This window comes from Sciurus carolinensis, chromosome 3, assembly GCF_902686445.1.
Source record: "Sciurus carolinensis chromosome 3, mSciCar1.2, whole genome shotgun sequence".
NCBI lineage: Eukaryota > Metazoa > Chordata > Mammalia > Rodentia > Sciuridae > Sciurus > Sciurus carolinensis.
The window spans coordinates 183,271,584-183,297,978 of record NC_062215.1 but is presented as its reverse complement, the minus strand read 5'-3'; the positions used below and the strand labels follow the sequence as shown (position 1 = coordinate 183,297,978).

Below are 26,395 nucleotides of genomic sequence, written 5' to 3'. Positions count from 1 at the left end.
CTCTGCTGTCCGTGTCTAGACCGTTCACTCGCCCTTCCAGGGCAGCCGGTGGCTGGGCCTGCTTGTTCTCCGTTCAGCCACCTGCTCTGCACCACTCTTCCTCTTCTCCTCCTAATTTGGGATTGACTGTGTAGGCGCCTTCGCCTCTGACTGGCCCACTCATTCTACTTCTTCGGTTTTTTGTTGCTTGGGAGTTGCACCTTTGACTTACCAGGACGTGCCTTTCTTGTCCAGTTGCCACCTGCGGCCTCAGGGGCCCTGTGACTGTCACCTCTGATTGCCACCACCCTCCTTCGCACGCGCCCCAGTTGCAGACGCTCACACCGCTCTCAGTCCTGTTCTCTGAGTACTGAGCGAGTCCTCTGCCTGCGTCGCACACCCACTGCCCAGCGCTCACTGCTCTGGGGATCACGCCCTCAGCCTGAACCACAGAACTCTTCTTACAGCACAGACCTGCTGGGGACCAACTCTCTGCTCGTTTGTCCCACCCCACCATGCCCCATGCACACGACGAGTCCCACACCCTGGCTCTTCACACTCTCTCTGGTTCTGCTCCGGCCTGCGTGATGCTGCTGTGCTCCAGCACGGTGGTCTGTGTTCGCTCTCTGGACGGGGTGCACCCCTGGCACCTCTGGGTGCTCAGCCTCTGTCAGATCTGGACTGTCTGGACCCCTGCTTCTCCATGCGCACTTCCTGCCCCTTCATGGCCCTCTCCTCCTGGACGCCAGTTAGGCCGTCAGGCTGATGTTGCTCTGCAGCTCTTCCCACTGTTCTGAAGAGCGCTGGGAGCAACAGACACGTCAGCTCTGCCCTCCAGTCACGGCCATCGACCTCTGCCTCCACGCCAGCTAGCCTACCATCGACCCCACACAACCCTGTGCGTCTCTAGAAATTCCATTCGGCTCTTTCTCTGGCCTGCCACTACTCTTCATCATGAGCAGGTTTTCCATTAGATCACTGAACACAAGGCACAAACTTAGATATCTTCAGGGCCATTTCTGGACTTTTTCCATTCAATTCTTTTTCTCCAGGATAGGGGTCACGTTACTTTAAATTCTTCACATGATTCTTTGAATGTCTTAGAATTTTTATAGGATGCTAAACATTAAAAAGTTTGTTGTTAGGTGCCAAACTGTTTCGTTTTTTGTATTCAAGAATGTTTTCTCGGCAAGGTAGTTTTGGGTAGCATTTGGTCCTTCTGAGCCTTGCTTTAGTGGCTTTGGAGTAGCCTTATTCTGGGATGGTTTCACCCCTTCTCCACTCTGGCTCTCAGGATGACTGGTTCCTCCGTGGATCTGCCCAGCTTGTTGGGTACTCTGGGCACACAAAGTGCCATTCCACCCACAGGGGTCCTCCTCTGCAGAGCTCCCTCTGCCTCCTCAGCTCCCATCTGTTTCCTCAACTCAGTGTGACCCTGTCTGAACCCGTCTGCAACTCTGTCCAAAACCTGCTGCAGGCTGACCTGCAGGTGCCCATGCACCTGTCTCCTCTTCCAGGCTTGCTGTTTCCTAACATCCGAAGATAGTTACTTCCTGTATTCTGTCCAGCTCCCTGGGAGTTCACAGGAGAGCTCCTTCCAGAGTCTGCCACTGCCTGGAGGTTCTACAGAGCTGGTGTGGGCCATAGCTTTGCCACAAACTCCCTGGGCTTCTCTTCTAAATGGCTCTCACCCTGAACACCTTCCCCTCCTATCATCTTCAGATGCCTTGTGAGAGAGGTGGCATGAGTCTCCCAAGGACACAAGACTGGTAAGAGCCGAAGGAGGCTGCTCAAAGCACCCTGGCTGGTAACAGCAGAGGAGGCAGAAACCATGTGTTCTGGCCAGCTTTTTCACAGCTATGACTAAATGACCTGGGCATAACAATTTTAAAGGAAGAGAAGTTCATTTCAGGGCTATGGTTTCAGAGGTCTTAGTCTATAGAAGATCAGCTCCATTCCTTAGGACTCCAGATGAGGCAGAACATCATGGCAGAAGAGTACGGCAGAGGGAAACAGCTCACATGTTGATCAGAAAGCAGAGAGAGACTCCATTCTCCAGATACAAGATACATACCTCATAGCCACATCCCAAATTAACCAGCTCCTCCTGCCACAGCCCACTAGCCTCCGGTTGCCACTCAGTTAATCCCATCAGGGATTAATTCACTGATTGGTTAAGACTCTCAAAACCCAGTCATTTCTCCTCTGAACCTTCCTGCACTTTCTCACAGGTGAGCTTTTGGGGGACGCCGACATCTAGACCACGACACCTCGGCTCTGGCCCTGTACTGCTGCCTCTGCAGCCCTGCAGCCCAGGCTGCTCAGCCTTCTCCCCAAAGTTCATACAGCAGAACAGAAGGGTCGGAGCCCAGGGGTCTGCCTCCAGCAGGCACGACACTGGAACTCGTGTCATCTTTCAGGGCCACGTGATATTGCCAGCAGTCACTCAGATGCACTCTGAAATGGGCACGTTTTGTATGTAGACTGTGCTCAGTGCAGCTGATCTTCTAAAAAAAAATCACATGGCTTTTACGTTGGGCACTTCAACACACTAGGCAACGTCTGGCCCGGAACAGTAGTCTTTCCCTCGAAGTCTCTGCACGCATAGGTGGTCCACAGCCCAAGAGGGGGCAGCACGTTCCTCGGCATCTAGCTTCACAGAGCTCTCTTATGACAACAGGTACAAAAGAGTGTACAAAGTGCACCCGGACACCTGCTTCCAAGAGCGCTGCGAGGGCACAAGCCCCAGGAGGCCCACAGGTACGCGGGACCAGCTGCCCATGCAGCTTGCAGGGTGATGGACAAGGAGGCGCCACTCGTGCCTGGGGCAGTGCAGAGAGCAGGAGCACACAGCCCGGGGGCAGGTGGGGGCAGGTGAGCACAGGTGCACTCTGGCCCTGCACAGAGCTCGGTGCTCGGTGCTCGCTGGACAGGCACAGGTGCTACTGGCTGCCCAAGGGCACAGCCTCAGAAATGGGAAAGACCTTTTCACCTTCTGCTCATTTAAACCCAGGTTCCTCCCCAAAGGGTTCAAGGTGGTCACAAGTGTCACTCTTTGGGCTTTACCGAAGGAGTTCTGAGAACATTATACACTTTCAAAATCAGGGCCCAACCCTCGGCCTTACTCTCCGAGACCACCTGGGTCCCACGCATGCTAGCCTGAGTGCTAAGCTGTGGTGCCACACACCCAGCACCGGCCCTCCCAAGGCCACTCCTACTGCCTCCTGCCTGCCCCCTACGCCCTCCAGGACCCACCTCCACAGCCACCTCCAGGCAGGGGTGCGCAGCACTGAGAAGCCAGTGCCTCAGGAGCGGGCCGTGCTGGAACCCAGGGAGCCACAGGCGGAGGGAGGCAGGCCAAGGGCACAGAACGCTCCTGCTCATCAAGACCTTTTCTTCATGATTCCAGGAAACAAAGTAACAGTCAAACACTGAGGAAGCACTAAGGTACGCGTCCCTGTGCCCCAGAGCTGGTGGGAGGCGGAGGGGCAGCCCTGCCCAGTCCCGACCTGAGAGTGCTGCCCCTCCTAAGGCCCTGCTCCAGCAGGTTACTGCCAAGTGGCTTCCCAACTCCCTGCCTCAGGCCTCCTGGCAGACGCAATGTGGCCTAGCCACAGACCCACACTGTCTCCAGGTGGAAGTGGGGCTCTGGCCTGAGGGCATTTCCTACCTCCTCTCAAGGGAAATGCAGAAAGCTGGAAGACCACCTGGCACCTGGAGGGCAGGGCAGAGTGGAGGAGGGCCTGAGATGCTGAGGAATTCTGGGGATACCCCTGGACCCTGTGAATGGTGTTCCACTAGCAGTTAAAATGGAGGCCTCAGTCAAGAAACATGTGGAAAGTCCTGAAGATGGTCTCCCACAGGATGGCCACATGAGACACTGGAATCTAAGCATCATGTACTCTGAAATGAAAGAAATTCCACCTTTGTTCACTCCAGCATTTCCCAGACTCTTTTGGCAAACAAACCCCCATCCCACCCCTGCCTTCCTGCACTCAAACTCTGCTGGCTCTTGAAGAGCACCAATGCTCCCCACAACAGTGTGGAGAATCCCGGGCCCACCATGAAACCTGTCCGCTCCCCACAACAGTGCGGAGAATCCCGGGCCCACCATGAAACCTGTCCGCTCCCCACAACAGTACGGAGAATCCCGGGCCCACCATGAAACCTGTCCGCTCCCGACAACAGTGTGGAGAATCCCGGGCCCACCATGAAACCTGTCCACTCCCCACAACAGTGCGGAGAATCCTGGGCCCACCATGAAACCTGTCTGCAGCCCGTCCTCAGTCGCACACTGTCGCGGGGATTGGAAGACTGGCAGCCCAGAGCAGCTCACTGTTCCGCCTCTAGAAGAGCCTGCAGACCTATCTTCCTGGCACTGGGGGAGAGGGAGGCTCCATGGTCATGGGCCATTTTGGGGGCCTTTTCTTCTATGGCTGAGGAAACAAATGTCAAAGAAACAAAGGAGTATTCCGTGTGGGCTTACACGGGGAGTGGAGGGCAAGCTCTCTGTGGCCTCACGAGAGCACACAGCCATCAGGGTCCCTGAGGTGGGATGCCTCCGTAAAGGCAGCTGACAGCACTGGGTTCCCTGCTGACTCAGCCTCTAAGGATGCACAGGCAAACCAGTCCTAGCCTTACACACAGTTCAGTCCTGGTAAGGCCAAGAACCCAGAAATGTGTGAAATATCTACGTGGCAGTAAGTCTCCTGAAATATGATGCATCTTTTAGAAATTCACCCAGCAAACCCATTTCTGTAGAAACAAGTGAGAAACCCCTAGCTGATTATGGATCGCCAGCTGTGGAACACAACTGTTCTTGAAACGAGGGGGAGACACGAGTAGGAAACAGGAGCACACCACTCGCACTCGGACACCACCCAGGAACAGCATGGAACTCACCTCAACACAGAGCAGCCTTGGAGGAAAGGCTCGGCGTCAGCACTCAGCCGGGCGGGTAGAGGGGCAGCTACTGCTGATTCAAGCCTAAGAGCCACGGTGCTGACCCCAGGTTCCCAGAGTGGTGCCCAGGTCCTGCCTGCACCTCAGCCAGTCTGGGGCTCTGTGGGCAGAGAGGAGGGCAGGCCCCTTGCTCTTCTCATGTCTGGCTCTGCTTGTCCTTCAAAGGACTCAGGATATGCTCACTGCACTCCACCCACCTCAAGAGTTTCCAAAACCCAGGAAGATGAGTACTAAAAACTGGACTGAAAAGGATACAGAGACAAGGCCCTAGATGAGTCAGTTCCCTCTGCGATCTCTGTCCTCAGGCCTCTAGAGAACAGATGGCCAGGCCTGCCCACACACCAGCCCCCAGGAGTTGCTGCAGACTGTGCCTCCATGCTTCTGGGCTCGCCCAGCTGTCGCATCACTCCTGCAGTGCTCAGAAACCAGCCCTCAGATACCAGGGTGGCAAAGTCTCCAAACCAGGAGGACAGGCTCCCACAACAAAGGCGGGCAGTGGGGAAGGAGGGACAAGGTGAGCCCCTGCCTGCTGCACGTCATTTGTGCTGCCACATGGGCGGTGTGTTTGGAGTGGAAATGTGGATCGCTACCAAAATGGAGCGTGGGCGGTCCCAGGCTTCAACCCAGAGGTCGAGAGCTGGGTAGGGCAGTGAGCACTTCTGGCTTGCAGACCAGAAGGCTCTGTGGCCACAACTCAGCTCTGCCACTGCAGCACAGCCAAGGAGGTGCAGCTAGGTGAGTCTGGCTGTGCTCCAGGGAAGCTCCACTTACAAGAACAGCTGGAGGCCAAGATGGCCCACCAGTCACAGGGTGGACCTCTGGTCTGTGAGGTCACCCAGGCTTTGGTCTCACGTAATGGAAGCCAGCCCCTGGGTGACAAATCACCACCAAGGCACCAAAGACCCCTAGATCAATTTCACAGAAAAAAACTACCCAAACCTTTCTCAGAAAGCCAAGGCACATTACCATGAAGCAGTAAGGTCTTCTCACCAGTCTGAAGGTAACGGAGGGACACCCTGGGCAAGCCGGAGGAGACGACACCCAGGGCTCCTTTCAGTCCACGCCAGGCGCAGACAGACCAGGGGCTTCCTGGAGGACACCCCATACCTCACGTCATTACCCAGAGTGTCCCAGCATGGCCCCGCACAGCTGTCTTCTCCCTGAGTGTGTCAACAGCAGAGCAGCCAGGCCCTCTCAGCAGAGGACAGCAGAGGACAGCCAGAGATGGAGTGCAGTCACAGCTTGCCAGAGGCGCCTCCTCCTGTCACAGAGACGTCTCCGAAGAGATTTTAGATTTGACTAAAATGGTGTGTGCTTGTCTGTACCTTGTATGATTTGTCATTTCCAGAAAGGAGAAACAGTAATGTCGAGAAACTCCTACAGTGCCCTGCAGAGTCTAAGCGTAGAGGGCCTCAGACCAGGGCCAACAGAGGCCAGTCCACAGATGTGTGTGGCCGACTTCCTGCAGCCCCAGCACTCGTCACGGTCCCTCCACGTGACACACCACGTCACCAGCAAATGGAAAGACCAGGGACACCCCACAAAAGGAGATGAGGCTTTCTCCACCACACTAATGACCGAGGCCCTAGCCACCAGCCAGCCAATGACCTGTTCCTGTGTTAGCTTGGAAGCCTTTGTTTCAACGAGAGCAAGCAGGGTGCCGTGCTGTCACGGAGTCAACCCATCCTGAAGCTACACAAACAGAATGTCTGGTAAAAGAATGTCCCAAAGTGAGGGCTTACAGTCCACTGAGACATCCAGGTGAGCAGCCGATGCTTTCCTAAAACGTCCTTAAGACTAACATCTTCCTTGGAAACACTTCAAGTCCAACCAAAAAGCCTCCTGGAACCAGGAGGAGGAGAAACCCTGAGTTGCTGAGTTCACCGGTTGCCAGTCAACACTTGGGACAAGTTGCCTATCAGATCACACTTAGGCTTAGGGTTCTACTCAGTGCTGATGGGGGCCCAAAAGTGACAGTCACTAGATAACACAAAGTGAAGCAGGCAGTGAACGCTTGCATTTCCCTTTGACCCATGGCCACAAACAGCCCCTTCCCACTGCCTGTGCACCTGTGCCCTGTGGAGACCCCAGCAGGCCAGGGCCAGCTAACCAGACCCCACACCCTCCTTAGCAGGAACTCCTCCACTAGTAGCTACTGTTTTTCTTTGTAGTCCAGCTCCAGGGTGAGTGGAAGGCAAGGAGCCTCCACGCCTCGGCACTGAGTGCCCACAACAAAACAGCTTAGACTACCAAGATCCCTCTCTCAGGCAGAAAGGCACCTTGAGCGTCATTCCCCTCTGCAGTTGTCACATGCGGCCATGCTATTCTGCCTGGCCAGGCTTCAGCATGGTTTGTGAGCCTTGGCTGACCACCTGTGGGTCGCCCTGTACAACACTGGGTGTTCCGCAGCCCCCTTGGCCTCTGCCCACAGACCCCAGGAGCTTCCCACCCCAGGGCCATGGCAGCCAGAATGTCTCCCAAGACTGCCAGATGTCCTACGGGTCAAGGTCACCCCAGCTGTGCACTGCGGCCTTGCAGGATTCTCACATGCGTGAGAAGACGAGGCCAAGCATCAGGAGTGTCACATGACTATTAAAATGCCACCAGACAGAGCTGAGGTGCCCTCTGTGGCACCAATCCCATGCATTCCCCCTGAGGAAAGGCAACAGGAAACCTGGGAGGCACCAGTCCTCTGGGCCCCTCTGAGCACTCCCACCGCCAAAGCCAGGCTTCGACCTGAGTCCGCCCACCCCCACTGCCAGCACATCACACTGCTCCTCACACCTGAGCTCCCCAGGGTGATGTCCACACCTTGGGCATCTGAGGAGCCCCCTGGAGCAAACCCACGAGCAGACCTGGGCCTGTGCTCTTCTCCCCTGGTCCCCGGGACCTGTCATCACACAGTGGGGGATGACCGTGCAAGCCTGCTCCCAAGCCCCTCCAGAGCCGGCCTTCTTTAGGATGGCACTCTGGCAGCACCTGAGACGGGCCAGAGACATCAGGCCTGGAGTGACCGCCAGCCAGGAGCTAGCAGGAAAGCCAGCATGACTGAGCCGGAAGGGCTGGCTCTTGAGAGAGAAGTGCTGCTGCTCTGGTGGCCAAGGAGCCACATGCAGCCACAGCACACACCCCACTCACCGCCTTTCACTCTGCTGTACACTGAATGCAACCGGGAAGCAACAAGATGTTCTGGATTAAAAAGAGTGTTTTTAATGGAGATCTGCTACTTGTTTTTCATAAAATAAAGTGCTATGATGTACTACAGCCCTGATTTTATCTTGATCAGCACAGGAAAGACAAAGGGACTCTTTAGCCAGAAGGCCCCTCCTCCACACTGTCACAGAATTAGCACGGGCATTTTAAGACAGGAAAAAGCAGATCAAATTTGGAAGTAATGAGTTCCCTGGATTTCAAAAGTTGCCTTTTATTTAGGATGCCCACAAAACCTGACAACAGACAACACCAAAGCATCCTGTTTGGTCTGACCTGCCCACATCTTGGGTGGTTCACAATGACTTTTTCATTAAAAGACCTGTTAGAATGAAAATGCTTGAGAAAGTCCAAGTGAAGCTCCTGAAGACCTGGGAAACGTGCGTGGCAGTCCCCCAAAATGCCCAGGCCCTTTCACCCCATCCTTCCTCACCACTGCTAGTCCTTGTCCTCAGATGCGCTCTCAGGCTCCTCTTCTTCTTCCTCCTCCTCCTCCTCCTCCCGAGCCAAGAGCTTTTTAAAAACCTCAAACTCTTCAGCAGAAGAACAGGCTGTTTTGGACAAAAACTCAGCTTCTGACACTCTGAGAATGTCCTTAAGCAAAGGGTTAGTGACTTGTGTCTGCCCCTTCTTGTCAGGGGTTTGGTACCGTCCTAGGCGCTCCAGGTAGATGTGCCTCTGCTTGATCTTGTTCACTGAGTACTGAAGGAAGTCGGTCCTCACTATGTCCAGGTGCTTGACTCCCATCCTGAAGTACGCATACTGGGAGACACACACTCAGTGAGGACTCCACATACAGGCTCTAAAGCCCCACTCCAAAGCATTAAAAAAGAACTGCCTGATTAATAACAACAAAATACTCATTACGATACTGATGTTTGTGTGAAACTGATAGTTTTCAAAGCATTTTCAAATTCAAATACTGAGAAAAGTATAGCAGAAAGTGAGGTGGGGAGATCAAGACTGTTCTTTATAGACACAGGAGGAAGCTACAGAAATGGAGGACCACGAGTATGAAAAGAACAGGCAACACTCAAAGCACCCAGGAATTTGACCCAGTTGTCATAACTGTTACTCAAAAATAGGCCAATTAACACAATTATGTTTTCAAAATCAACATGCAAAATAGGTTCTAAGGAGAGGACAGTCTTAGCTATTTCACAGCTATTTCAGATACCAAGAATGGAGTCCTGGTTGGTCATCACTATGGCAGGCATAGAGCAGGTCTGATCTGGAGTGGGGGATGAGAGAACCAGAGCCATGTTCTCGTGGCCAAGGGAGGTATGGAAGCCCTGCATCTCATTCATCCAGAGCTCCCTGTGCACAGAGCTGAGCTCACTTCACCTGAAGCCCTTTCCCTTCCTGCCTTTCCTGCTGGCTACTATCAGCTGTGCTCACCTGGAATTTGAATTCCAACTCCCTGGGGTCCTCCCGAAGAACACTGGGACATCTGTGCAGAATCTCAGTGACCTGCTGAGTTGTGAAAAGGCACTTCTCCTTGAGCAGCCTGACAATGTCATCAATGTCCCGCTGATGCATGGTGAAGACCTCAGGGCAGTGGTGGAGCACCCGCCTCAGTTTCCCTGAAGTACATGAAAAGGACAGCAGATAACTTCAGGGTATACCAGAACCCAAGGACTAGCTACTAGCACCCTTGACGGAGGCCGGCATGAGAAAAAGGAGGGTCCTCCCCACAGAGTGTGAGTTCCTGTTCCAGACTCACCAGCCCACCCCACCTGCCCGCCTTTTTCTGGCTTCCTATCTGAAGGTGCCAGTTTCATGTTCTAGGTCTCTTCTTGCCCTCCTCACCTAGAAAAGAATTTTACACAGCTTCACCAGGAAGACAGGACAGCGAAAAGGGAAAGTGGATTCCCTAGGGCAGGGCTGCAGACCAGGGTTTCCCTCTTAATAGAACCATCAGTGAATCACTGTCCACCAGCACTCTCAAGATGTGGGAGTTGGACTTCAATGAAAAAGGCTTCCTTAACAATAACAAAGATGTTAAGAACACGAGAAAAATGTTCCCAACACACAACCACAAACAGATGCCCTGACCACCAGGGTGATCATGAGTTCTATCCAAACCAGGTCACCTGTGAGTGAAAAAGTCCTTGACAGTAATTGCATTAAGATGACTTGTACAGCGGGACAGTGGCACCTGTCATCCCAGCAACTCATGAGGCTGAGGCAAAAGGATGGTAAGTTCTGCACTAGCCTCAGCAACTTAGTGAGGTCCTGTCTCAAAAAAAAAGAGCTGAGGATGTGGTTCAGTGGTAGAGCAGCCCTGGGTTCGATAGCCAGGATGGGGGGGTGGGGGTGGGGGGGTGGCTGGTATAAATTGGGACTATCCGAGGCAAACTGGGGCACATGGTCTTTGCAGGAAACACTGGGCAAGAGTTAATAACCATAAACTGAAAGTCACTTATTTTAAAAATTTCAATTTCCCAAATGGCTGAGTTAATGATTGTTTCACTAAAAGTTGTGAGGAATGGATTTGAGAGTTCAGGCTTTATCTTCATCTCTTACAGCTATGCTGGGTTGCTAATTAATAACCATAGCACATACCATGTTAAATTTAGGATTTAACATTACCCTTTAAGAGATCATCTTTAAGAGAATTACACAAGACTACCTTTTTGTTTATCTTCTAGACAAAGAAGCCCATATACATCCTAACCAATAATGGGCCCAAAATCTTTCTGTTCAATTACAAAAAAAAATTAGTAGGAAGAGCCCACAGTGAAAAGAAATCAGTGGAACACCTCCAGTCAAAGTGGCTGGGGGTCCTCGGAGACAGGCAACACCCTCCTTCTGCAGAAGGTTCTTAAAGTGACCCAAGGAACTTCAAGGGTCTCTGAGGTGTGAACTCTGTGGGAGGAGCAGGACAGCTAGAGGAGGCCACTGCACCAGCTTCCCAGGAACCTGAAGCATCTCTCAGGTTTCATAGCAATCTTAGTCTTTGTAAGGGACTCCAAAGAGTGTCTCCAGCCCTACAACACATGAAGCAAAGACCACATCAAGTTGGCTTTCACATCCAAATGCACTCACACCCCACACAGCAACAATGACCTACTGAACGCAGATGTGCCACCACTGTCCTAGAAGCTAGAGATCCTAGGTGAACATGCCACACAGGGCCTGCCATGGCCTGGGGTTCTCACTTCCTCCCCTAATCTCCCCACATTCCTCCTGCAGAGGCCTCAGACACATTCTCCTCTAGGACACTGACCTCTCCTCAGAAACCTTCCTAAGCCATGTCACCTTAGGCCACTCCTTCCCCAATTCTGACTCTCCCATACACATAAAATCTGCATCCTGTACCTTCCTCGAGGCCAAGCTTTCGCAGGTACCTGGAGCGCTTCTTCATTTGTGTGACTGGCAGTTTCAGTAACTGGGGACTCTTCTTTAAGACCACACACGCAGGCTCAGGATTCAGACCCAGTAGCATCAATTCTGAAACGATGTCCAGCCACTGTTGAGGGCTGGCACCTGGCAGTATCCGGAGCAGATCCGTAAGGTGGGCATCAGTGAAACCCATGTCCAGGAGGGAACTGATGACCTTTTCCAGCTCCAACGACCCACTATCCACAGGCGTGCTCTGCTTCTCAGGGAGGCACTGAGCAGGCCTTGTCCTGCGCCGTGGTTCCTGCGCACAGTTTCTGGGCCCAACAGAGAAGGCCTCCTCAAGGCTCGCCCCACCAGAGGCGGCAGTCAGTTTCCGCAACAAAGCAGTCGTCCTCCTCTGTTCCGGAGGATGAGAAGTCCGCCTGGCCAGACAGGCCCAGGCGAGGCGGATGGGGAGTTGCCAGTCAAGGACCTGTAAGGCAAAGGACCAAAGGGGAATCAGTGCCCCAGTAGAAGGAAGCCACAGGCTTTCTGAGCCAGGGAAGGCGGTGCCTTGGCTGCAGTCTGCCAAGCCCCAGTCCCACCGAGGGCCGAGCTCTGCAGGCGCACAGTGGAGTGCGGCGCGGGCGACGCCGTGGGCCTGGCGCTGCGACCGCGGGGGCCGGGAGGGAGTGGGGAAAGCCGCTCCGAAGGCGCCGGGCGCGTCTGCCTGAAAGCGCCGGTCCGCAGACGGGCCCCCAAACTCCTCCCACGAGCCGGCCCGCGAGCCTACGTATGCCGGTTAGCTCTTCGGCGCAGGCCGGCGCCTCCGCGTGAGGCCCGTCGCCGGGTCCCAAGGCTTGCCCGGTGTCGCCCGCGGAGCCGCCGAGCCCTCACCTGTCGGCCGAGCGCAGCCATCGCGCCAGGGCGGTGCGCAGCGCCGGAAGCGCGGCCCTCGGGCTCCCTCACTTCCGGCCCGCGGTCCGTCCCCGCCGCGCTCCGCAGCGCCAGCGCGGGGCGCGCGCCTTCCGGCCCGGGCTCCGTGGAGGAGCGCCTGGCAGGCACGCAGGAACGCTCGGCCACGGCGGCGTGAACCCCACGGCCAAGCGGCGGAACGCCGGAAGCGCCACCGGGCGCAGGCGGAGCCACAGGTCTCGCTACTCCAGAAGGGTTCCGAGCCAGGGCGGCGGGAGCCGGGGCGCCTGCAGAGCCTTGAAGACAGACATGTCCTGCTCCAGAAGTCCCACCGTCGAAATCCCTGGAGGGGGCAGGACTTCGAAAGGAGAAGAGGCAGGGGAGTGAGGCCGCGGCGGGAGGTGCCCGCCTAGGCGGAGCTGGCCTGTGTTGGGCCGCAGCGGGGGCAGTTTCCCTTTTCAGCCTCTTTGATGCCGGTCAGGTCGAATGCAGCCCTCAGTCTTCATTCTCAGCAGGAGTTGTTCCCAGTCCACAGGGAGGGGGACAAATTCAGCATTTGATGAGGAATAAAAAGATGTGCTTTCTCAGCTGTGCTCTCATTTGTTTTCTCAAGTGACAAAAAGGATTTGATTCTTGCGTGCATACCTGTTTGTGCCAGACATCTAGCTGGTGCTCAAGTGTTTAAGTTATTTTTTGACAGAAGAGGAAGGCTGTGAAAAATTAAAGAACTGGTTGTGGGCTGGGGATATAGCTCAGTTGGTAGAGTGCTTGCCTTGCAAGCGCGAAGCCCTGGGTTCATCCCCAACACCAAAAGGAAAAAAAAAGAACTGGTTGCTTTTGTCTTTTTTTTTTTTTTTTTTTTTTTTTTGTCAATCTAATTTTCTTGAAATGCTCGGCTGTTAACCCCCCAAAATAAATTGATAATGCTTTTACAACCAAAGCCAAAGGAAATCCTATGAGCGCCCCCCAAACCCCAGGGAGGAATCAAAGAGCCTGAGCACATCAGCACTCTACAGTGATGGCTGGCTGCAGGGGCTACCGTGAAAAATGGGCAGCATCTTCAGCATTTTGTGAAACTTTGCTTTCTTGAACTATACTTGAAACATGCAGAGGAACAATCAGCAGCTGCAGCCTAAGAACTCCTCTCTCCAGGTTCTTTCTACAAAGACCACCTGCAAAGCCTCAGACGGCTACTGCCATTTAGCCAGGTGAGCTTTAATTGCTTTTTTGTGTAAAAAGGCATTCTGTAATATCTTGTGCTTTATTACCATCATAAACACAAGGGAAAACATTTGTTTCATTCTTGAAAACAGTACTTAGATTATCAGAAATCTCATTTTAAATCTGGAGCAAAAAATGTCACTAACTTCTGGTAGCTGGACCTGGAGACTCACAAAGACACAGAGGTGGGGCTGGGCCAGCTGTAGGACATCTGGGGAGTGCTGGCAGGCTACCCTGGGTTGACAGCAATCTCCTTGAGAGTCCAGGCAGCTGGCAGACCTGGCCCTGCTGAGCAGTGCTTGAAGAAAGGATGTGTCTGAGAACACGACACCCTTCCCAGGCTTCTGAGAGCCCAGGGCTGTCTCCAGCAGCCTGTGCAGCAGTCCCCCAGACTGACAGCCACCAGACTCCTCTCCAGCTGCAGCCAGCAGGCATAAGCAGAAAAACAAGCCAAATGCTTCTCATACCAGGTATGGTGGAAGAGTTTTAAGTACCAGTCAGGGTGACCATTTATTCACCCAAGTGGCTTTAATTGGAAAATGTTCAAGGAAATAGATTAATGAAATAATCTGGTCACTTGCTAACCAATTCTACAGACTGCACACATCAATATCAGATGAGCACATACCAAGTCAGAACAAAAAATATATATATTTATACACACAAACACACAAAATAATTAAAACACTCTTCCTTTTATAAGCTCACAAACTAAAAGGCCTTTAATAAAGTAATTGAATACGAATCCAAGTCTACTTCATAACCCTAGGAACAGGCGCACCAGCTTCTGTGTGGCCCTGGTCAAAGCTGCACATGAGTTTTCAGAAGGTAAATTGGGCCCAATTCTTGAGAATTCACTTTCTTTAAGTAGATGGGACCTGAAATCCGAACGATTCTCCAAACTGAGTGAAGAAAAGCAGCAGGAAGTGTGTGTTCAGCCAACTGGCGGGAGGGGGCCTCAGGACACAAGCAGCACTGGCCACTGGGGCCTCCCCGGGGGCAGGAAGGCTGCAGAGCCCCCGAGCCCGAGGTGCTTCACTCAGCTCCTGCTGCCCCGCTCCAAACTTGCAGTGGTCAGGAGGCTGCTCTCTGATGGGAGGAGAAGATTCTATGTCCCGTGCTAACAACCGGAGATTTTATTTTTTGGGGGTAGGGGTACTGGGGACTGAATCCAGGGACACTTAAAAACCAGGGACACTTAAAAACCAAGCCACATCCTCAGCCCTTTTTTTTTTTTTTTTGGACTATTTTATGTAGAGACAGAGTCTTGATAAGTTTTTGGGGGTCTTGCTAAGGTGCTGAGGCTGGTTTTGAACTTACCATCCTCCTGCCTCAGCCTCCCAAGTCACTGGGATTACAGGCATGCGCCACCATGCCTGGCAACAGAAAATTCTGAAATACTGTTTCTCACTGCAAGTTCAGGGAACAAAGGAGTGGGAGGGGGACTTCAGAAACCCCACTCACAGTGTTCTGAAGTACAGCCCATGCTAGGTGCTAGGGAACCCCAAGCCTAGAGCCATCAGTGCCAACTTGGTCCACCTGCTCTGAGCAGTGGTCCTGGCTTGTGCCAGAGCCTCATCTCGAGACGGGCCCTCACCAGGGCCCCCAGGGTGCAGCCACCACCAGCTGCACTGCTCAAGCCCCTGGCACCCACTGCTCCTTCCAAGGACTCCCCTGGCACTTGCTCTCCCTCAGGGCCACAGCCAAGCCCTGAACCCTGGGGACATCCAGTGGCCTCTGGCATAATCCAGTCCTGTCTCACAGGCCAGCTGCAGGACCTGACATATATGTCCAGGACAGCATGGAGGGGGAGCCTCCCCAGGCCAAGCAAGGCTACAGGGAGGGAGGGAGGGTGGCAAGCGCTCTCACCTGGCTGGCTCAGTCGACACACCTCTTCCCAGGTATAGGCAGCCAGCGCCACAGGCTGTGTCACCCATGGGTCTGTCACCAGCTTCTCCAGAGTGGTACGCTGCTCAGGGGCAGGCTGCAGCAGCCCCGACACGAGACTCATGAGTGCTGGGGACATAAGAAACGGGGGTCCAGGCTGGGGTCAAGCAGAGCACATTTCAGACCCATGGATGTGGGTGCCCTGCCCCGACGGGCAGGAGGCAAGAGGCGGCCTGGGCTCAGGCTGGGCCTGGCATGCCCAGGGAGGCCTCACGGGGAGACAGACACCTCTGAAACGAACACCTGGAGCTTGAGACCCAACTCACTCAGACCCAGAGGCCCAGAGCTCCCCAGCTGGCCTGCTGTTGGGCTCGGCCATGCCCAAGCACTCAGGGCAAGCAGAACAGGCTGGGGGAGAGGCAGCCAGCAGGGGCACCTCAGACCCGCCATGGGAAGCAGCATGGGCTCTGAGAAGCTGCAGCTGTGGGTCTAGATTTGGGTTCCATTTCCTCCAACAGCGTGGGTGCCTCACTGTCCCAGGGGAACCCACCCTGTGAACCTCGGGAGCGTGCAGGACAACCTACCTGGCTGGAGCAGCACACCAGAGCTGTGACCTCAGCACAGTTCTAAAGATGCTCTTTAGGATCCCCTAGCTGGGTTGTGTCCCCAAAACTGTGCACGCTGAAGCCCTAGCCCCAGTGTGACATCAGGGAAGGGACCACCACCTAAGGGGCTGTTAGGGTTGATGAGGCCATGAGGGAGAGGGTGAGTGACCCTGGAAGGGGGGACAGGACTAGGCTCCTCTCCACAGAGGACGGCAAGGTGTCACCTACAAGCCAGGAAGAGCTCTCGTCAAGAACAGAACCTGGGCACCCTGTCCTCGGATTTCCAGCTCCCAAAACTGTAAGGAACGTCTGTTGTTCAAGGGTCCCATCTGCAGTGCTGTCCCACAGCCGGAGCTGACCTAGACAGCAGTTTCTAACCGAAAAGAACCCAGGTGCAGATGTTGGGCATGAGGACGCTTGCTGTCTCACAGATTCCAACAGAAAGGGACTAGGAACCTGGTGTCCAACACCTGGCCAGTTCCTGGGGCCCTCCTGGTGTGGGCTCCTGAGCCACCCACTCCAGGCTGGGAAGCCTTTCTAGCCACGGACTCCACATCTGTCTCACCACCCTGGTCCTCACCCCAGATGCAGACCACCATGCAGCCTGAGTTGCTGAGCCCCTGCTCCCAGGTGGGGAGGCCGGGTGTGAGCTGTGGGTCTAGTCCTTCCCCACACCCACAGTGGCCCTCAGTTTCTGACAGACGTGCTTGATCTTCCAGGTGCTACCCAGAAAGGATCCGACTGTGAAGTCTGCCAGGAGATACTCATGAAAACTAAATCATCCAGAGGTTTCTAAGTCATATTCGAATCATTCACTGTGTGTGAGTGCAGCACTGGGGACTGGGCCTGCGGTCTTGGTGTGCTAGGCGTGTGCTCCACCAGAGCTACATCCCAGGCTGCTTTGTTTTTTTATTTCAACACACAGTCTCACAAAGTTGCCCAGGCTGGGGCAACTTGGGATCCTGCCTCAGCCAGGTGTGCCACCATGCCCAGCTCAAATTATTCTTATGTTCAGATCAAAGCACAGGAAATAAAAAAAGGTAAACGAGATCACTGGTATGAGAGGAGACAGAAATGAGAACTCTTGGGGTCTCAGGACAGTGACATCTCTTCACCACCTGTGGCTCATGCTCACCCTGGGACACAGGGCGTGGGGGGTGTATGGCTGCTTCCATGGTCTCCTCCACTTCACAGAAGGGATTCTCCTCGAAGATCAGTGTGTACAGCGTGACCCCCAGAGACCACATCTCCAGCTCCGGCCCTCTATAGCTGTAGGAAGGAGAGAGCCTCTCAGGGCTTTGTGGTCCAGCTTGCCCGGCCTTCCCACAGGGAGTGCTGGGCCTCTGCTACCACCTGCTGCTTCCAGGGGACTGGCGTCCTCGGAGCCTCTGCACTTGGGACCACAGGTCTTGGGGAGAGCCTCCTGGAGGAGGTGGGGAGGTCAGGAGGGCCTCACTAGGGGTGTCAGAACAGAGTGGTGTGCTTTGTAGAAAGACCACGTGAGGACAGGAGAGGGATGTACAAGGTCAGGCTCAGAGCAGTGAGGAACACAGGACAAGTGGACAGAGCAGGCAGTGGACAGCTGGACAGGATCTGGCCCAAGTGGAAGAGGAGGACTGGGGAGAGGACAGGGCACTGTCATTTCCTATTATCACATACCCTCATCCACACTGCCAACCATACCAGGCCCTCCAGGTGATTTAACCCCAACCCTCCAGCAGCCTGACTAGAGGAATGTTGTCCTCGTTCCACATCAGAGAGCTTGGGGCTTGGTGAGGTGGGGCAGCTGCCAAGCAGGCCTGCACTGCCCTGCACTGTTCCACGCTGCCCAGGGCCCTGAGTGTTGGGGCATGGAGCTCAGAGCAGTCTGGACCAGGCGCCAGCTGGGAAGCAGCAGACCCACCAGAGCCACCATCAGACACGGACCCCGAGCAGCCACAGCACAAGAGCGGCCCAAGACAGAACCTCGGTATCCAGGGACACAGGAGCCTGGGCCATCAGGAGGCAGAAATACAGAGAGGGCAGCAGAGGCCAGCCACAGAGGCAAAAGACAGAGGCAGCTGTAGGAGCCAGGGTAGCACAATCAAAGCAGACAGTTTTTTTGCATCATTTCATGACAGAGATCTCAAGAATTTTGGGAAGAGTAGAACTGGGACTGGCCAACGTGTTCTATGAAGGCCAAATGATACATGTTCTAGGCTTGCGGGCAAGTGGTCTCTGCTCCAGCTACTCACCTCTACTCTGATGGCATAAGAGCAGCCACAGAGGATGCATAAGCAAGTGCCCATGGCTGTATTCTAATAAAACTTTATTTACAAAGCAAGTGGAAGGAGCTACTTGCACACCCATGTTTACAGCAGCACTGTTCAGAGTAGCCAAAAGGTGGTAGCAGCAAGTGTCCACCAACAGCCAGCAAACACAATGCCCTGCCTACAGCAGGTACCACTGTGTGCCCACAAAAGGGAGACTGTGCCCTGGCTGCCACATGGGGAAGCTTGAGGACATGATGCTGAGTGAGAGGAGCCCGCAGCAGGACAATGCCTGCGGGGTTCTGCTCATGTGCGGTCCAGTCCCCAGGGGAACCAGGTCCACAGAGACAGAAGGCAGGACGGCAGATGCCAGGCGCTGCAGAGGGTCGCAGGGTGCTGGTGACTGGTGGTGAAGGCAGTGGGTACAGGACAGCAGGAATGTGCTCACTGCTGCCAAGTGCAGCCTTCAGACGGCTGAGGTGGCAAATTCCATGTCATGTGTGTCACCATAATAAAAAAAAACTTGTAAAAGTCAGACTGGATATGGCCAAGGGCCACAGCATGCCCAGGAAGGAAGAAGCTGCTGACCAAGAGTCAAAACCGCAGCTCAGACAGCCTCTTCTCGGGATGACGGACAAGGATGGATGGGCAAGGGGACACAGCTAGGGTTGACCCAGAGGCCAGGCGCAGAACGGTCACCCGCACAGCTAACAGGAGGCAGGGGCATGAGAAGAGCAAGGCAGAATGGGGCTCCAGAAGTAGTGAGAGCACGCCTGGGGCTCCACCAGGCCGCAGCTGGTCAGTCTGGCAGGAGATCACTGAGCAACAGGGAGCCGCAGCCCAGCCCAGAGCCCACGCCGCTCATGGAGTTGCTCTCCTGGGCATGGGGGCAGGACCAGCCAGGCAGCTCTTGTCCTGGCCACAGACTATAGATACGCAGTTACCCTCCAACATGGGGTCGGGCAACCTCCCCAGCACGCACGGGTGCCAGGGTAACCACCTCAACCTGAACCAGAGCCCAGGCACTTCCTCGACCCCCGACGACACTCACGGAGAGGCTCTCAGCACACAGGAGGGCCAAGAGATGCCCACACTGCTGTGGGCAGAACATCCAGTCACTGCGCACAGGGCCAGACAGGCCCAGGAAAGGGCCAGAGCAGGCTGAGGCTGCTGAGCTTGGGGACTGCCATGCGCAGCTGGAGCCTGCACCTGCAGCTCTGGAATCAAGACCTGAGAAGGATCTGCTCTGGGTCTCGCGGGAGCCTGAGGAGTACGAGGCACAGAGGCGGCTACCATCCAAGGCTCTGAGCTCAGGTCAAGGGCCAAGCCCAGCTCCACACAAGTCCACCTGGGTGACCCCACACGCTGCTCGCAGGACCACACAGGTGGAGACACGGATGGTCACCCACTCCTCCAGAGGCGCACCTAGCTGCCGTTTCTCTTGATACAAACATGTCTGAACGTGACTTGATAATGTACTTTGTATGTGGAGACACTCCGTCTGTGCAAGCAAAAGATGGCAAGGACCATGCACAGAGGAGAAACCGTCGGCAGATTCCACTCAGAACCCACGCCAGGCCGGCCACTGCGAGGGTCAGCCCTGCAGCTCCAGGCTCCAGGCCACTGTGAGGGTCAGCCCTGCAGCTCACAGGCTCCAGACCGGCCACTGCGAGGGTCAGCCCTGCAGCTCCAGGCTCTCTGACCTGAGGAGACGCAGACTCATCTTGCTCCCAGGGCCCAGTTCCTGTCCCGGCAGGAGCAGCAGGACTCAGCCAGGCCCCAGGCCGAGTGCAGTTGAGCAGTCTGGATGCAGGGCTCTCTCAGGGACTGAGCCTCCCCCAGAGTCCACCTTCCCCATGAGTCCTTGAGCTTCTCCTGCCACTGCTTGATTTCTCATATGGCAGCCCAACAAGACTCTACTGAAGTAGATTACTATTCCTGTCATCGAGATGGACCTAGCTCAGGAAGAGTCTTCACTTTACACAGAGAGTCCTAACTCTTATTTTTGTAGGGTTTTGTTGTTGTTGGTGGTACTGGGAATTGAACCGAGGGGTGCTCTACTACTGAGTCATACCCCCAATCCTTTATTAAATTTTATTCTGAGATGGGGTCTCACTATGTTACTGAGGCTGGTCTCAAACTTGTGATTCCCCTACCTCAGCCTCCCAAGTTGCTGGGATTACAGGTGTGCATCACTGTTCCCAGCAAGTCCCATTTTGGGGGACCCTCATCTTTACTTTCTATATTTCCCTAATATTCCATTATCAAACTCAAGAAAAACAAAAATTGAAAGACCAAAACAGTAGAATGAACCCGTGTCCACTGCCCCGAACCCTCTGGCCAGTCTCACTTTACCTGTTTGCTCACTTACCCTCTGGAACATGACCCTTTATCACTCAGCACCCTGTCACAAGGAGGTATAGACCAAAACCATTTCCCCTACAGTCATACGACTCGTGAGGCCCAGTGGAAAAGGCAGGAGCGGAATGAAGGAGGCAGGTGTGGTACATACGGGTTTCCCATGAGAACCTCAGGGGCGCAGTACTCGATCGTCCCGCAGAAGGTGTAAAACAGCTTGCCCCTTTCCAAGTAGGCGGCGGACCCAAAGTCTATCAGCTTGATGGTGAAGTCCTCCGCAATCACAATGTTCTCGTCCTTGATGTCCCGGTGCACAATGCCCTTTGAGCGCAGGTAACCCACCGCTGACACCAACTGGAATCAGGCCAGAGGGGACTGTTTAAAATGCAGTTCAAGTGACACATGCATTTAAATTAAATGCTAGCAAGAAAAACACCACCAACAAAACACGTTTGCCAGTGCATCCTGCTGGAGGCTGGAGAGCTGATTTGGCACCAATGGGAGGAGCCACAACCAGCTCCAGAGGAAAACAGACACCAAGAACACACAGCAATGGCACAGCTAGTGTGCAACAGGAAGTGCCCACTAGCAGCTCACAGGGTGAGAAAGCCACCTGCCCAGCTCTTCACGTCCACCATCTTCCCCAGGGAGCAGAACCTGGACCATCTGCAATGTGTAGCTCCACTGGGAACAGGCTCCTCTATGCAAGTCGGAGACCCACCATGGCCCCTCTGCACCTGACACCATTCCACGGACCCTAGGAAGACCCCTGGCATGTCTGACTGCATCACAGCGTATGCAACAACAGACCAATCAACTCAGCAATCTCAGGAGGCAGTCAATCATTCCAAACTCTGAATCAGAAGCAAGCTATGGCAGGGCCACTAAGTCAAGTAGCTCACATTTGATAAATAAAAACATACATATATACGTACATAATAGTACCTACCTGCACACCTACACACGTTTACATGTACACATGTGCACACATGTAGACATGAACACAAATAGACATGCATACATACACTGTACATTCAGATCAGTCAGCACCCAGTCAAGAGACAGAGGCCGTGTTTTCATTAGAACACGGGACGTCTCATTGAGACTTATTAACTAGCGCCGAGCGGGGATGAGAAGCCAACCTTCCTGCAGCCTCTTCTCTGCTGGGCCCGCACAGGCTGCTTCCTGAACTCGAGAGTAGCTCACAGGTTCCAGCCCCCCTCACACGCCAGGCCTTACGGATGTGGAGCTGAGGCCATGTGCTGGTGATCGGCACTATTTGTGTACGAAAGCATGTTTACATCAAACTGTGGATCTATAGTTACACGTGATAACGCATATATGTACATGATTTAAAAGGGTCACAGAAACTTTTGCAAAAATTTAAAAATATGAAACACGATGGTCATTTGTGTCATCAGTCCCCAGATCAGCAGCTGTGCAGCACCACTGTGGAGGGTGGCTCCCAAGCCAGCTCACACCAGTGCTCCAGGGGACAGGCCTCAGAGCACGCCCTGGCACTGGCTAGGCGAGCGAGCAGCACCCCAGCACGGGAAGGGCAAAGCCAGGCACCTGAAGCCCACAGGCAGGTGCCCAGAAAGCAGCTGTGGACACCCAGCAACTTCCAGTCACCCCCAGAAACGAGTGAACAAAGCGCCGGCTTCCGCCTCGCCAGGGAGATGGGAGCAGCCAGGGGGAAACAACCCCTTCTCAACACCCAGCAGTGGAGTCCCGGCCCTCCCGCCACTCTGCAGATCAGTCCCCATCCATCGAAACGACAAGTGACAGGGACAGACACACAGTTCAATGCAAAACAGGAGCAAGGTACTGTGCAAAATAAGATACCAAGATCTCATCTCTGTTGGCCAGAAACCCAGGCACTTACCATGTGAGCATGTGCTACCTGGGACACTCTGGGACTGACAGTCTGTCCTGTAGGTGACACAGTGACTCCCCTGTGCTCCTGGGACACTCTGGGACTGACAGCCTGTCCTGCAGGTGACACAGTGACTCCCAGTGTATGACTTCCCTGAGGTCTCATGGCCTGCACAGATAGGACTTCAGAGCTCAATCACCAGGCTCAGACTACATGACAGCCTAGTTGGTTAATATCTGATCTCCGTGGACACTATACACATTTAAATGAAGCCTGGTCACTAAGCACCCCTCTCTGATCACTCCAGGTTGCTCTCTGGCCTCTTCTCTCACTCTCTCTACTTCAAACACAAAATCCTCTTCTCAAAGTATACCTCTTACTGCAGAAAACCCCAAAGCTGAAGGCCAGGCCCAGCTCAGAGAGCACCGAGTCCAGCCACAGATTCAACAACAGTGTCCACGCAGCCCAGGCAGCCCTGGTGCCGCTCACCTGTCGGAAGATGTAGCTTGCCAGGGGCTCATCCAGGGCAGGGTGACGGTCGATGAAAGCAAAGAGGTCCAGCCCAGAGCCGTGCTTCTCCATCACCAGCTGGAAGAAGCCCTGGTTTTCAAATACATCCAGCACCTAGGAAAGCAAAGCCAAATGAAGCTCTGCCAGAACCCGTGACCACAGGTCACAGAGATGCTACAGGAGCCACGCCAGGGTGCGCTGCTCACCTTGATGATATTGGCGTGCTCCACCCTGGAGAGAATTGCAATCTCCAGAGTGACTTTTCCAAGTTTGGGATCCTCCACCCAACAGTCTTCCAAAACCTTCTCCTTCTTAATAAACTTCACCACCACCTGTGGGGAACAGTGAGGATGTGACTGGATGGCCCTCTGTGTTCCGTTCCACACGGTGCCCACTACCAGCCCCTGATGGCAGCAGAGCAGCAGTGTTTTCCTCCCGCAAGCAAACCCCAAGCCCCACAGCAGGAGGAAGCAGGCGGTCGGCAGTTGACCAGATGCTGGGAAATCCCTGCCTGTCCTGCAGGGGACCCAGGAAGCACCCATGGCTGGTGCCTGAGAAGAGACGCCATGGAGGCTGGGCAGGTGCCAGCAGACCACCCCACGCAGCCTCACTCCTCAGAGTCCTGTGTCCTGGCGAGAATGAGATGGCAAGTCGAGGAAGAAGAAAAAATGAGGAAAATTCCATCCTCAGATACACCTCGACACACAAGCCAGGCAGATGGAGGCAAGTGTGCTGTGTTGCCACACTAAGTGGCTGTCACAGGAGAAAGCTCTCATCCATAAAGAAACACTGCAAGTTGCACAAGATGATCCTGTCACTCAACAAAACACTGGCTGCTCGTGAGTGCCACGTTTACAGAAGGAGGAGCAACCTGGGGGTGAGGACCACGGCCGGGCCTTCTCTATGGTCAGTGAGGGAAACTGCCCCACCCCACGAAGTCAACTGTCCACTGCAGAGACAGACAGTAAGTGAAGCCCTGGGTGCGCCAGGGAATGAGGAGGGCCCAGAAGACAGGAAGCAGGGAAGAGCTAGAGAAGCTGGAGCAGGGTCCTGAGCAGGCGCTGCCTGCGGACAGCATGGCCCCTGTGGAACAGAGACCAGGCAGAAATGCACAGAAAAGAGCAGAGGCGGGTCCCACGCTCATTCCACGCACAAAGATCAACCTCCAAGTAGACTGAAGACACAAACGTCAAAGCTTTCCTAGAAGGAAACAGAGCTCAGTCTTTTTGGCCTTGAGCTAGGCAGAGCCCCTCAGATGTGGCGCCAGAAGCAAAAGCCACCAGTGAAGAAGCAGATCACACGAACTCATCAGGCTTAACACATCTGCACTTCAAGCAATACCATCAAGAAGATGAAAAGGCAGCCCACAGAACAGGAGGGAAGAGTTGCAGGTTCAAAGATGACCCAATTAAAATGAGCAAAGGATGTGAACAGACATTTCTCCAAGGAAGATACAAATGGCCAATAAGAACATGGGAAGAGAGGCTGGGCTGTGGCTCGGTGGTGGAGTGCTCAACTGGCAGGTGTGAGGCACTGGGTTCCATCCTCAGCACTGCATGTGCATAAATGAGTAAAATAAAGGTCCATCAACAGCTAAAAAATATAGATTTAAAAAAGGACATGAAAAGAAGCTCAACATCACAGGCCATCAGAGAATGACAGCCTGGCTGCACAGGGGCACAACCCCACCCACGGCAGGAAGAGCTGGCAGGGACATGGGGACACCAGCCCGTCCATGTTGGCAGGAACATAAGGCATGCAGCTCTTCTGGGACGGAAACAGCTGGCAGTGCCTCCGAATGCTCAGCACTAGTCACCACGTAACAGAGAATCACCCCCCTGGATCTCCCCTGGATCTACAGCACAGGAACTGGAACCGTGTGTCCACTAACAGCCAGGCCACGGCTGTTCACAACACAGGACCTGTCCAAGGTCCACGTTCTGGAACATGACACAAAGTACGTGCTTGGGCAGTGTGTGTGCTGAGCTAGAAAGAGATCTGAACAACTCCCAAACACGTGGAAATCAAACAACACATTTCCAAGTAACAGAGGGAAGGAGAAAATACCTATAAGTGAATAAAAAACCCAACATATGGAAAGGTGGGCACACAGACAAAGCCGGCTGGAGAGGAACGTGGAGCAGTCGATGCTCATGTTGGAGGCTTGACTCAGGACACACCCACAGTCCGCGGGGCCCACTGGACCCACACACGCATTGTCCATGAAGCCTGACCAAGTTCTCAGACAACCGATGAAGAAAGGGCAGCCCCTGACAGTGGACACATGCACATGCAAAATAAACCTCCAGCATGTTTTGTGCCAAATGCAAAATCACTCCAACTACATCACAGGGCCAAATGTGAAGCTGGAAACACAAACGAGGAAGGCTTTGTGACGTTGGGTCACACAGGACATGGAGCACATGGTCCATGAGAGGAAACAGACAAACTCGGCTTTATCAAACTCAGAACCTCTGTCTCTGAAAGGCACGTCGAGGACACGAAGACGGGCCTCCAGCCGCAGAGCACATCTGCACAGCAGGACCTGACGAGGGACTGACCAGCAAACACCACCACGTCTCAAGGTCCGCAGGAGCCAGGCACAGGGCCACACCAGGACCCAGGGCTCAGGAGGTGCAGCAGGAGGACTGCAAGTGTCTGGCCAGCCTGGCCAACTGAGGGAGGCCCTGTCTCAAAATAAACAAGGGAAGGGCTGGGCTATGGCTCGCTGGTCAAGTGTCCCTGGGTTCAATCCCCAGAAGAACAACAAAAAAACTCAACAGGAAAAACAAACCAATTTTTTTAAAAGTTGGCAGAAGACAAAGACACTTCACCAAAGAAAATAAGCAGATGGCAAATAAGCACATGAAAGGTGCCCAGCACCCCAAGAGCACATACTGTCCAGGCGGGTAGGGCTGCAGGCACAACAGGACACGGCCAGGGATCCATGGCCACGACATGGCTCTGTGCTGTGGGCAAGTCCTGTCCTTTGGTCAGAATGGCCATGCCAGGAACCATGCTCTAGATGAGCCTCAAGTCCACTTTCTGGCCTGCTCAGTAACGCGGGGGAATTCTCCAGGTACAAGTCTGGTTTAAAAGCAGGCATGTGGGCAGGAGAGCGTCCCCCATGCTGAGAGAGTAGGGCTGGGGGAGCAGACGTGGCCTCAGCACGCAGGGAGGAGGCACAGCCCTCCACAGGCAGTCCCCTGGGGTGAAGCGCGCGCAGCAAGGCTGCGGGCCGGGCTCGCCCTCCTCAGGCCCAGAAACCCCACACGCCGGGCTGCGTCCTGCGGGCGCGG

The 26,395-nt window shown here is 54.3% G+C and overlaps 3 protein-coding genes across 17 annotated transcripts in view; 1 reads left to right on the top strand and 2 right to left on the bottom strand.

Moving 5' to 3' along the window:
- Positions 1–8,200, top strand: part of Sned1 (sushi, nidogen and EGF like domains 1) — a 67,908-nt gene extending 59,708 nt beyond the window's left edge. For 9 of the 15 annotated variants that reach the window (XM_047542662.1, XM_047542657.1, XM_047542652.1 and 6 more), the window contains 2 exons: positions 2,660–2,739; positions 3,228–3,382. In XM_047542662.1, the coding sequence (XP_047398618.1) occupies positions 2,660–2,739; positions 3,228–3,382 (235 nt within the window). The other 6 variants (XM_047542665.1, XM_047542656.1, XR_007107557.1 and 3 more) reach the window with 4 other exon arrangements.
- Positions 8,201–8,440: 240 nt separating this feature from the next.
- On the bottom strand, positions 8,441–13,158 carry Mterf4 (mitochondrial transcription termination factor 4). The gene is made up of 4 exons (XM_047542671.1): positions 12,373–13,158; positions 11,473–11,968; positions 9,550–9,734; positions 8,441–8,913 (listed from the first exon to the last, which is right to left on the bottom strand). Exons 1-4 carry the CDS (start codon positions 12,391–12,393, stop codon positions 8,590–8,592), a joined length of 1,026 nt encoding a protein of 341 aa, XP_047398627.1. The 5' UTR covers positions 12,394–13,158; the 3' UTR covers positions 8,441–8,589.
- A 1,085-nt stretch (positions 13,159–14,243) lies between these two features.
- Pask (PAS domain containing serine/threonine kinase) overlaps positions 14,244–26,395 on the bottom strand; it is a 39,535-nt gene continuing 27,383 nt past the window's right edge. The window contains 7 exon segments of the mRNA XM_047542648.1: positions 14,244–14,653; positions 14,656–14,700; positions 15,481–15,627; positions 17,239–17,372; positions 20,865–21,064; positions 23,076–23,210; positions 23,303–23,428. Coding sequence (XP_047398604.1) covers positions 14,475–14,653; positions 14,656–14,700; positions 15,481–15,627; positions 17,239–17,372; positions 20,865–21,064; positions 23,076–23,210; positions 23,303–23,428 — 966 coding nt within the window. The 3' untranslated portion in view covers positions 14,244–14,474.